Here is a 12,296-nt window from a genome sequence, read left to right as displayed (position 1 = left end):
CTCAACAACTTTGACCGAGCCATGAACAGTCTGGATGACAAGTTCCACTGGTTGTCAAGTCCTCAGGTGAGTCTCGAACTCGGACCTCTACAGCTTTTTCTGTTTCTACCTTTATTCCTTTTGTGCTTGAGGCTTTTACAATGTATATAAAGCAGGGATTGTCTTTATGATTACCTCTTGTCTTGATATGGTGGCATTGATAGTGACAGAGACTCCAACTCTCCCACTTTCGACGGGAGATCTCCCGCCGAAAGCCCATTTTTGCAGAATCTCCCGTTCTCCCGCTTGAGATTTAATTTCTCCCGCTTGAAATCATTTCTTACTTAGTTTCATTGTATGTTGCAAAATAAGCCTTAGATAGCGCAAGAGAGCATCTAAAGCCCTAGACCGCAAGGTACTTGATGCTCGTAATGTGCGCTTCACGCACATCAAGTTGGAGTCTCCCGTTTGCTAGGGGTTTCAGGCGGGAGAATCTCAAGATCTGAAGGTGCTTTGGGTTGGAGTCTCTTCAGTGATGATGATTGACCATTGATGGATTATTACTTCATTGTCCTCAATGGAAATTGCTCAAGCATTCGATATTACAAGGAAATAATCAGCAGATACGGTTGTATGTTACAAGTACGCCAAAGACTTACGTATCACAAGATGCAACTGCAACTGAAACATACTGGCAAGTACAAATTCTTTGAGAGTTTTTTTTTTTTTGTCATGAGCACTTCAGCAGAAATAATCCTGTCCAAGAAAACATTGTTAGTATTGTTACCCACGCCGATGAAAATCGGCAGGGGGTTATGTAAAGGGTTCCGTATGTTTGTTTGTTTGTTTGTTTGTTTGTTTGTTTGTGTACAAGATAACAAGAGAACGGGTTAACAGATTTGCACGAAATGTTCAGGGGATGTTTGGATAATGGCAGGAAAGAATCGATTAGATTTTGGTGATAATCGGTTGACCCTTGCAAATTCTGTGTGACCTTGAAGTTTTGACCCCATGATATAGTGACCACTCCGAAAATTTCCCGTTTCTCACTTTGCGATTTTCCGCTACCATACGAACACATAAACTCCCAAACGATCCAACTTCGCTGCTCAAATGTTCGTAAGAATTCCGAAATTTACGTTTAGGCCTATTTGAGGGACTATGTCCTTCTAGATTTATGAAAGTTTGTTCTCCGTCGTCACAAACTGGCCCGTATTTTGATGATTTTTCAAATTAACATTGATTGTTTTTTTCGTTGGAGGAGCATTTGCTCGGTCGCAGTCACACTGCACGATATGCGCGCTCAATGTCAATGCGTGTGCAAGGCCGCTGAAAATGCATCGCGCTCTACCCTGTTGGTGCAAAATAGCATCGGGGACGTTGCGGCGCTCGTTGGTGACCGAATACTGGTGCAGTAGACATTTGCATTTAACCCTTGCATTGAATAATTCCCGTAGACACTAATCATAGGGGTAATTGCCTAGGGGGTACGTAAATTTTGTTTTTCTTTTGCGCTTTTGTGGATACCATCAAAGTCGTACACTCATACGACCTTTGATATCAACACACTCTCGGCTTGCAATAAGCAAAATATCCCGCAAGAAAACGGCGTATTTCTCGATTTTTAGCGCTTTTTTCGGCGACCCGTCACGTAGGCAATACTCTTAAAACTGGACTTAATTCGCGCGCGCTTGGAAAAGTTCCGAATCTGCACTTTTGACGGTGGAATTTGGGATTTTCGATGGATTTTTGGAGGAGACTAAAGGACTTTCCTGTGGTGAATGAGTGTTACCGTATGTGAAATGATGTGATTTGCGTGTGATGTGACTGTAGAACCAAAGATCATCGTACACTGAAGTGTACGATCTTTGGTAGAACGCACTGGCTGGTGATAAAGGACACTGGCAATTAAGTGACCGAATTCTGGTAGATGACCGAATGCACAGTATGTTTACCCCGACTTTGTACAAGGCGTGGGTCTGCCGCCTTTGACGGCCCCTCTCTAGTTATTATTATTATTTTCATTAATGTTATTATTATTATTACTGTTATTATTACATGTATCATCATTATTATCATTACTATCAGTATTATCATCACTGGGCCCTCCATGATAATTATCATCCATGCACTGTAAATCATTGATGTATTCGCGGCATAAATTTTTTGAATTGGAGCCAATGGCTTTCTTTGCGGCATGAAATTTTCAGGACCTGCCTCTGCATTCAATGCATATAGTGTAAACAAGAACTTTCGCATGCATTTCGATTTCGCGAAACTTTGCGCTCGCGAAATTCACAAAATTAAAATCCACGCGAACATTCCTCGTTTTACAGTAAATCAGTGATATGTGTTGTGTGTTTCTACCCAGGCCTACATCAGCTGTAAACACGAGGATGACAAGATGGTAGTCTTTGAGAGAGCCAGACTTCTCTTCCTCTTCAACTTCCATCACACCAAGAGTTTCCCTGACTACCGAGTGGGCGTGGGTTTGCCTGGAAAGTATCCTTTGTCACCTCTGTAATCGTAGAGATCTCTGTAACCTTTTTGACTGCTTTGACCTCTGTGACCTTTGAGACATTTTTGACCTTGAGAAAATTGTGACACATGTGACCCTTGTGATTTTTGAGACCTTGAGACAATTGAGATCTCTGTGACCTTTGTACTTTGTAACCTTGAGACTTTATGACCTCTGACCTTTCAGATGTTTCTGACCCTTGTGACCTTTTAGACCTTTAGACCATTGAGACATCTGTGACCTTTGTGACCTTCAGACCTTTGTGACATAATTATGTGACCTTTGATACATTTTTGCCCTTTAACCCGTTGAGGACGGACTGATTTTGCTACAACACACATTTCCCATAGACACCTGCCCGAGTATACTTGGGACTCGTCCTCAACGGGTTAAGACCTTGAGACCATTGAGACCTCTGTGACCTCTGTGACCTTGAGACTTCGTGACCTCTAACCTTTCAGATGTTTCTGATCCTTGTGACCTCTGAGGCCTTCAGACCATTAAACCATCTTTGACTTTTGTGACCTTGAGATTTTTGTGACATAATTATGTGACCTTTCATGAGACATTTGTGACCTTTGTGACCTGAGGACCCTAGTGACCTTTGTAACCTGAGGACCCTAGTGACCTTTGAGACCTATTTGACCTCTCTTTGACCTTTGTGACCTTGAGATCCAGGACTTCCGTTACCTTGAGACCTTCTATGACCTCTGTGACCTTTCAGACATTTCTGGCCTCTCTGACCTTTCTGACCTTTGAGACCTCTTTGACCTCTTTGACCTTCATGACCTTGGTGACAGCTGTAATATTCATGGTTTAGCAGCACTAACCAAAATATAGGAATGCAATAAATGATTGAACTTTAGATGGGATTGATTTTTTAAATTTCTCCAGCTGTGTTTATTGGTGATTCAGTAATGAATGTCCATAATAATTGAATCTCCATGCTAGAATAGAAGCTCAGCTGCATTGGAACTTCATATGAAATTAGCATTGAACTTTTGTTCACAATACAAGATATTTACCTTTAGAATTTGCAGCCGTCAATGCTCCAGCTTCATCAGCAGAATGACCAGTATTCCCCTGATGAATCCTGCAGCATTTACAGCTGAAAATTCCAGATGTATATCATTTTCATTGAGATCAAAAGTAGAGCCCTAATCTCAATATCTCCATGCTGTTTTAAATGGATTTTGATTGGAAGAGTAAAATCGTGCACACTGTATAGTAAAAGAGGCATTACATTTTTGGACAAAAAAAAAAAAAATGAAGAGAAATTCACTTTGTGAAGTTACACTGGATTCATGGAAGATTTAAGATTAATTAAGATTGCCTAGATGATTGAGACCAAGGCTGTGAGAGCAGTTCTATATAAACAATGCTGGTCTCCATCAATTCAACAACTTAAATTTTTCACCATGATAAAGGCACTAATGTTCAGTCACTTCAACTCTGGAACGATCAAATATAAAGTAAGTTCTTCTTGAGTGTATATCACAGAAGAGAATTACGTGTAAATTTGTATGCATGTAGAAAGGAGACCAAGTTGAAGGTCATGACATCAACACTTTGTCTCATTAACATATGACTGAAAGGGATATCATTAGCATGGGAAAACTGTTGAAGTCCTTGAACAATCTGTTTGATTGCTAGATTAAAATGAGACTTTCAGTGTACTGTTCATTTCATATTACAGTGCTTAGAAATGCTAAAGTACATTCAGATTATTTTTCACCTAAATATTGATGAATTACAGTTCTGATGAGAGGGAAAAAGAACTGAAAAAAAAAATGATGGACTTCAATTTCAGTAGATCCCTGATGCCTAACTTTCTTTGTTTTTCTCACAAAATATTCTTGTTACTGACTTACTCTTTATAGGGGTTTGTAGTATTAGAGCCATTAAAAATGATATCTTTGGATGGAAAGGAAGTTTCATTCCTTCAACAATCATCACCAGATACAAACTAGTCTTGAATTCAGACTCTGAGGAATTTGGGGGCCACAATAGACTGGACCAATCAACGGATTATTTCACCTCAGACCAAGGCTTTGCCAACAGGGAGCATTCACTTCAGGTAAGGTTCAACTTAGACTCAAGTGTTCTGTGTAAAGTCTGTACAGGTTCTAAGAATGAGCGACTCCCAAATAATGATAGCTTGAAGCCAGCCTGTAGTTTCCTCTAGCAAATGTTTCATTTGACTGTACATTGTAGGTAGCCATGATACTGCAGCTCCCTTCCTATCATGACTTTAGTCTTGGACACCAGAGAAGAACAGAATCATGATATTTTGTTAATTAATCTGAAATGGGCAATCCATCTATTTTGTAATCTTTCTGTAATTCATGCATGATTTATGTAGTGTTTTGTTTAATTTTTTTTATGTGAAACAGAGAATAAATAAACAAGTGTTACTGTATTATACAGGTTATATTTAATTTTATTTATCAGTTTTTGCAACTTTTTCATGTACATAATTTCACAGCGAAATTGCAAACAAATATGTGGGATGTATTGGCTGGTAATGTGAAATATATATTAATATAATTGCAATCACTGAATACACAATTCAAGAAAGTGAAATCGGTATGCCAGATCCACGATAATTGAGGGCTTTATATGCTAATAATATCCTGGGATTATTTAAGTGAATATTTTTGCAAGTCTACAAAAAACAGTGGAATATCATAATGACAAAGCAAATTGACAATTGCAGAGTTCTGATGGTAAGATATTCTTGTGCTGGTCTGAAATGAGATTACACCCTTGTCAACCCACAGGTGTACATCCCAAGCCGTGTAGCCCTTGTCTTGGCACTGGAAGAAGACATCGTCAAGTTAGGAGTGTGAGATGTCTGCTGCCCTCTAGTGTTGTAGGTCAGATAGTAGCAGGCTGCTCTGCAGTGGATGGAATTGTCTACAGGCAACCCTGGTAATCACAATATTTATTGACAACAACACAATGATTTTTGTTGCTGAAATCTTCTCAGTCCGATTCTGTTGAGTGCAGATCATGAAAGTGGAAGAAATGCATGGAACAATTCTCAAGATTGTCACAATATGTTTACTGTGTTACTATATTGCAGCTTAATTCACTGTCCATAATATTTGCAGTCATCCATAGACTTTGTACTGTAGTCATCAAGTTGTTACAGTGAGTTAGATATGATTTAAATCAACATTGTGTTTTCAGTTATATTGGTTGTGAACCAGACATGATCCAAAAATCTTGAGAACTCTCATTTTATCTCGAATGACCAAGTTTAATTCAGGAACATATAAAGAAAACTCATCTTGAGTGTATTATCTATTAATAACTTCATATTACCACTTTGTGCACAATGTAATAAGAGTAGGCATTGTGATTGTTTTGTTTTTGTCTATTTTTTTGTGCATAAAAAGTTACGCACAGCTGTTCTCTTGACACAAATGTCCCATAAGCTCTGTGTGCGCAATGTAGTAAGAATAAGTGGGAATTTCAGAGGATATAATTTATGGGAGAAATATTTGTGAACTGTTCCATGCACAAACATAAAGTAACTTATAAATGTGACCGGCGACAACGGTTTCAGGCAAAAGTCGGGAATTTTGAAAATTTATTTTTTCATTGAATCACATTGCCCATTTTCTAAGCTTTACATTGATATAAAACACTTGTAGTATCCGGTACAGTAAGTGGTCATACAAAGCGAAATATAATGCATTTTTTGATTTGTTAGCCTGACAAAATTGCGAGAAAACGGGCTTTGAAGATTCAACTCATGCTCGAAGACCATGCCCAGTGGCGATGCGAGGTGAGAATCACCCATCCGTACAATGGTGCCAATGGAGATTAAGCTCCACCTCTAGCAACCACAGCGGCTTCTGATTGGCTCACTGAATGCGTGTCATGAAATGTTTCAGTAAGTCAGCCATATAGGAGCCTAAATCTCTAAAGTCATTTATTTCATTAAAACATGGAGTCATCATTGTAGAGGATTGGTAGATGCTCAGCTTCATCATTTATTGGTTTGCACCGTTTTCTTTGCATTGAGCATTGTTGAGGAAGAGACCTACCTTGCTAGAAGCATGGTCAAGAGAATACTAATGTGTCCCCCCCCCCCTCTTTCTCTCTCTATCTCTCACGCACACCCCATTTCCATGACGGGCTACAGCAATTATTGATTTGTTTTCTTTTCAAGTTTTTTTGCTGCCTTTCGTTATGTTTCTTTTTTCATCAAACCGACCCCCTCCCGAAACACGCGTTTACAGAACTTCGCAGATAATCATTACACGAGGACTTGTGGAGAAGAAAGAGAATGTTTCATTTCAACCGTCCCGGCTGGTTGGTCGCCTTTGGCTCCTTCGTCCAACAGACGATCGTCTTCGGCATCGTTTCGAGCTTCGTTGTCTTGTTCGTTGTCCTCCAAGAAGAGTTTGAAGCGTCGGCCACCGCAACGGGTGAGAGATCGGGTTTTTTTTTTTTTACTATTACTTTTGAGGTAAACTTCCTCTTCAGCAACTTCAGAGTCAGTATTCAAATTTTGATGAAGTTATCTAACCTGTTAGAAAATAACGTCTAATGCTTCACACATAATGTTTCAGTTCAGTTCAGTTCAGTTCAAATTTATTTTCATATTTCCATTTTCTCAATGATGAGATTACAAAATTATTGACAATAAAACAAGAATACAAAATGTATCATGTCAATCATATCAATCATGTCTTTTGATTGAAGAAGAAGAAAAAAAAAAAAAACATTCTTGACACAAATGTACATGGTCATATCATATGAAGATGTCACACATGAGTATCTGAAATAAGATGGGACCTATACATAAAAGCTTTAACGCTTGTAAAACTGTAGGTTCCCAAATTCAGAGGCATTATACGGAGAACGGATATGTTTGTCTTGACCAGCTAAAATTATTCCAGTTTAAATATCGATAAAGAATAAACTAATGAACCACATAGATATCGCACAAACCAGACAGTATACGGATCTCGCGGTGTTTGAAAAAGGATGCTATATATTAATAGTCCATGGGCCAAGAGCCGAAAAATGGGTTGTTGGTACCATCCGAGGTGGCAAAACCTTTTTGGTGTCATTTTGTTTGTCGGACATAGATACGCTTATCAAGCTATGATAGCATTTCCAAATGAGTAGCTTAGTCATAATAAATGAATTTGTAACCAATTTGGTCTCGTTTTTATATCCCTATACTTCTGAATCGAAACTAACCGCTATACAAATACGAGCACTGCCTTCTGTATGTCCACAGGTGTTCTGTTGTAAACGCGGTGCGCTTAGTCTTTATTTCAGGCAGCGAAGGGAATATCCAAAGGGTTATGATGTCAACAGCTGTCACGCGGTGCGCTTAGTCTTCATCTAGAACAATGTACAGTTATCATATTATCTAAAGTTCTTAATAAAAGGTATTATCTATACTGTTTTTATTTCACCCTCTCAACAAATACATCAGTTTTAAACAAAAATCAGTCTGTTCATTTACAACATTATCAATTATGATGTATTGTAGTGTACCTGTACATTGTTTTTGCATAATCTTTCATTGTTGGATGGAAATAAAGCGACATTGGCGTGGTATTAGCGTTTTCAACGTAGCGTTTTCACCAGAAAATGATAGATAATTGAAAAATGCGCTAAAATTCACGAGAAATTGCTCTTTTTTTGTTGTTGTTGTTTTTTAGATAAGGGATATACGCTGTATAATAAGCTTTGGATATTCCCTTCGCCGTCTTGAATATTAGACTAAGCGCTGTGGACATCATAACCCTTGGATATTCCTTCGCTGCCTTGAATAAAGACTAAGCGCACCGCGTTTTCAACAGAACACCTGTGAACATACAGAAGACAGTGCTCTTCTTTGTATAGCGGTTGGTCTCGATTCAGAAGTAAAGGGATATAACAACGAGACCAAATGGGTTTAAAATTCATTTACTATGAGTAAGCTACTCATTTAGAAATGCTATCATAGCTTGATAAGCATATCTATGCCCGACAAACAAAATGACACCAAAAAGGTATTGCCACCTCAGATGTACCAATATCTGGCCTGGCCCATGGACTATAAAAGATGTTTCGGTACCATTAAATAACTTTAACAACTTGGTGATGCGGACAAGGACAAAAGACTGGGAGTATAAAAAAGTTGCTAAACACTTGATAGTGCGTATCCACTAAGTAATAACTGTTTTAATTGCTTTCAAAGGTGAATAAAGATAAATAAGAAGTATCTTGAGGGAGGTCATTCTAATATCTGGGTCCAGTAAATATAATTGTTTTCTTTGAAAAAATAGTGCAAGTACGGGGAAGGTGATAGGCGTCACTCTGGCGAGTGGGATAACAGTGGATAGAGCGATTCCTTTCGAACACGTGGATAAAAATAGATGGTAAGTCGTTAGTTGTTAGTTTATAAATAAAATTCCGAGATTGTAATAAAATAAGTCTGGAATTTTCAGAATTCTGTTTTGATGAAAAAAAACAGTTGGTATGAGCAAAATATCCGGCGTGGTTTTTGATTCTTATTGCGCGTTTTTGAATACGGAGAAGGGAATCTAATAATGAGTGAATTGCATTTCCCCCCGCCAAAATTCCTTAATTAAAGTGTGGAAATATTAAACAAGAATATATACTCTGCAAAATATAAACTGGAAAGAAATGTTTAAGCTTTTTCAAAACTCCGATATTTCTGGACAAAATTTTACTTACAAAATTAATTTGAGTTTTCCAGGATTATTCTCGGTCAATCCAAAGCCAAAAAAAAACTTTGTGTTATTAACCTGCTTTAAACATAATCATGTACGTTGATATCATATGGGACATCATTCAAAGAATTACTGAATACCATATAATGAGTTTTTTTTTTTATATATGTTCAAGGATAAATTGTTCGCATAAATCCAGGATTGCACAGACCTGAGCTAAATATTCATCATATTAATTAATGCATTAGGGTCTCGATGTGAAAAAAAAAACAAGCTTGTGTCAACGGCAAAAAAAAATAACTGATAAAATTTGCGATGATTTTGGAAGATCGCTTATGTATAAAATAAATAAACGTGGACCCAAGAGGTAGCCCTGTGGGACTCCACATGAAATAGGTTTTAATTGCGAATCATGGCCGTTGATATTAACAGATTGCTTTCTTTCTCTTACTCTTAAACCATTCTAAGGGCGTCCCGCGGATTCCATAATGACACAATTTATAAAACAAAATGTTGTGATCTATCGTATCGAAAGCTTTATAAAAATCAAGAAAAACTCCAATTGTATGTCCAAAATTATCTATGGCATGAGCTACCTTGTCTACAAAAGAAAGTAAAGCATGAGTTGTGTTGTAATGTTTTCTGAAACCAAACTGAGAATCCGACAAAATGTTATGATTTGTGAGAAATTTTAATAATCGTGTGTAAACCACCCTTTCAAGAATTTTAGAGATTGAAGTCAACAAAGAAATTGGTCGGTAATTATTCACCAAATCTTTCTGTCCCTTCTTAAAGACAGGGACAACTTTTGCGACTTTCATCTTAGTGGGAACTTTGCCATTAAATAAAGATTGATTAAGAATGTATGTAAGAGGAGTAATGATTTCGCTTAAAACATTCTTTAAAAGAAAATTTGTAAGTCCATCATATCCTGAACTTTTTTATCATTTTAATTCTTGATGATATCTTTAATTTCTTCTTCAGCAATAGGTTTACAAAAATATTGATTGAGAATTCTTATCACCTAAGTATTCATAAAATTCAGTTGATGATTTCGGGAATTTACTTGCAAGATGTTGACCAAGACTTGCAAAATAATCATTGAAAGATTCCGCCACAATGACCGGGTCGTTAATCTGGCGGGCGTCCGCTGAAATATATTTGGGAGGATCGGGTTTTTATCTTTGAGCGCCACATTAATCACCTTCCACGTACTCTTCACATCAGATTTATATTTAACAAACTGCCGCGAAAAATAATTTTGCTTGGCTATACGTATTAAGGATGTCAATATGTTCCGATAACGAGTATATCTTAATTTGCTTAAAGGGGGTGGATCTTTACGATACTTGTAAAAAAAAAAAATTATTCTTGCGGTTAATGGACCCGAGAAGAGATTTTGTAACCCATGGTTGTCGTGGTACTTTTTATAATTAGAATGGTGAGGTCCTCGGAGAGGAACACAAGAATCATAGTTAACAATTAAAATATTCATAAAATTTTCAAAGGCTAAATCAATGTCGCTTTGACTGTATACCGTGGACCAATCCTGTGAACATAATTTCTCCCGAAGTTTGAGGTTGGATTCAGACATTCAATATCTGGGTAGTAGAATAAAAAAATATATATACAGGATTTCAAAATTGCAGACGGCTCATGAGACGGATACTGCCTACATTCAAGTTCAAGTTCAAGTTTGTAAAACATTTATTTTCCATCTTTTTCATGTTGTAAATCACATACGTAAAGTTGTACAAGGAAGGCAGAACCTCAAAAAGCAGAGCTGGTAATGAGCTGCCTAACAAAAACACACTACATCACAAACGCAAGAAACAACAAAAACACAATATAATAATAGTTCAAGAAATATTGCGGTCTAACAGAGGGGCAAAGTGTGAAAATATGTGACGAGCTACAGCCTAACAAAAGTTGCATATATCAAAGTTAAACGTTACGTATTTATAAGTGCTAGTAATGTGAAACCTCTGCACAGATGTAAACAAGACTAAGAATGAAATGCACTGTTTCCAACTGCAACCGAATCGTGCATAGACCGCTTTACCGATATAATCAAATCTTCTGCATGTCATTTTAACATAAGTTGTTCCTGGAACCTGAAAGCTCGCGCGAGGCCTGTCCGGTCACAGCAACAACTAGTGTATGCAAAGTGGATTCCAAGTATTGAAGTGCCATTATAATGTACATGTTACTAAAATAACTCGTTACCAGGCCCCGAGAGAAGAAACACCCAGAATCTTGACAATGTCAGCAAAAAATGTCTATTATTTCAAAAAGAAAGACGATTTATAATAGCATTTAAATAATAGACTCAAAGAAGGTACAGATTTTAAATTGTCTGGGAAATTATTAAAGACTTTGGGACCAGAAAAACGCACTGTGTGTCGGAATAAGACTTTTTTATGTTTTGGAATGTGAATTAATGAAGATGATCTAGATTCATACTTATGGTATTTTGAGTTTTCTTCAAATTAGTGACATAAATGATCAGGGAGAAGATTATTTGTACACTTATACATAAATAAACCCAAATATTTGTATCGTCAGCGTATGATATAAAAGAAAGCTTATCAGAAACAGTGTCTATATCATTTATATATAATATAAAAAGAAGGGGGCCAAGTAGTGAACCCTGAGGAACATCACACTGAACTTTACTGAGCTGTGAAGACAACATAATTATATTAGGTTTATTGATAACGATCTTTTAAGTAACTACATTAAGCCACGTGATGTAATGTCTGTCATATGCATTGGCCTTGTTTGTCTGATACCTGACTCTTCAAGTTTGTTTGCCTAATGTCAGGCTTGTGAGGTGCACACTTATAGGGTACCGTTATGGGACAAAGAGTCATTGCAAGAATGCATTGAAAAGCACATGAAATAAAAATCCAGCTTTTTCTACTTACCATCAAAAGTGGATTTAACATCTTTTGGAAAAGAACTCTTTATAGATATGAAATAATATTACATCAGTACAATATATATTTCATCTTCCGCTATCTCTTTACGCTGTTATGTGTTTTTCTGTTGTGACATGATTCTGTGTAGTATAGCCGTGACTATGGAGTGTC

At 37.2% G+C, this 12,296-nt stretch overlaps 1 protein-coding gene across 1 annotated transcript; it reads left to right on the top strand.

The window, feature by feature from the left end:
* Nucleotides 1-21: 21 nt before the first annotated feature.
* Nucleotides 22-5,346, top strand: LOC139715199 (uncharacterized). Its single transcript, XM_071626790.1, has 4 exons — nt 22-66; nt 2,351-2,481; nt 4,457-4,574; nt 5,278-5,346. The coding sequence occupies exons 1-4, from the start codon at nt 22-24 to the stop codon at nt 5,344-5,346; spliced, it is 363 nt and encodes a 120-aa protein (XP_071482891.1).
* Nucleotides 5,347-12,296: the final 6,950 nt, after the last annotated feature.

The sequence above is a fragment of the Diadema antillarum genome, unplaced genomic scaffold, assembly GCF_040938485.1.
Source record: "Diadema antillarum isolate AM-2024a unplaced genomic scaffold, OU_Dant_1.0 seq00003075_RagTag, whole genome shotgun sequence".
NCBI classification, from domain to species: Eukaryota; Metazoa; Echinodermata; class Echinoidea; order Diadematoida; family Diadematidae; genus Diadema; species Diadema antillarum.
Note: the sequence above shows the minus strand (reverse complement) of the source record. Positions and strands in the feature narration are given on the sequence as shown.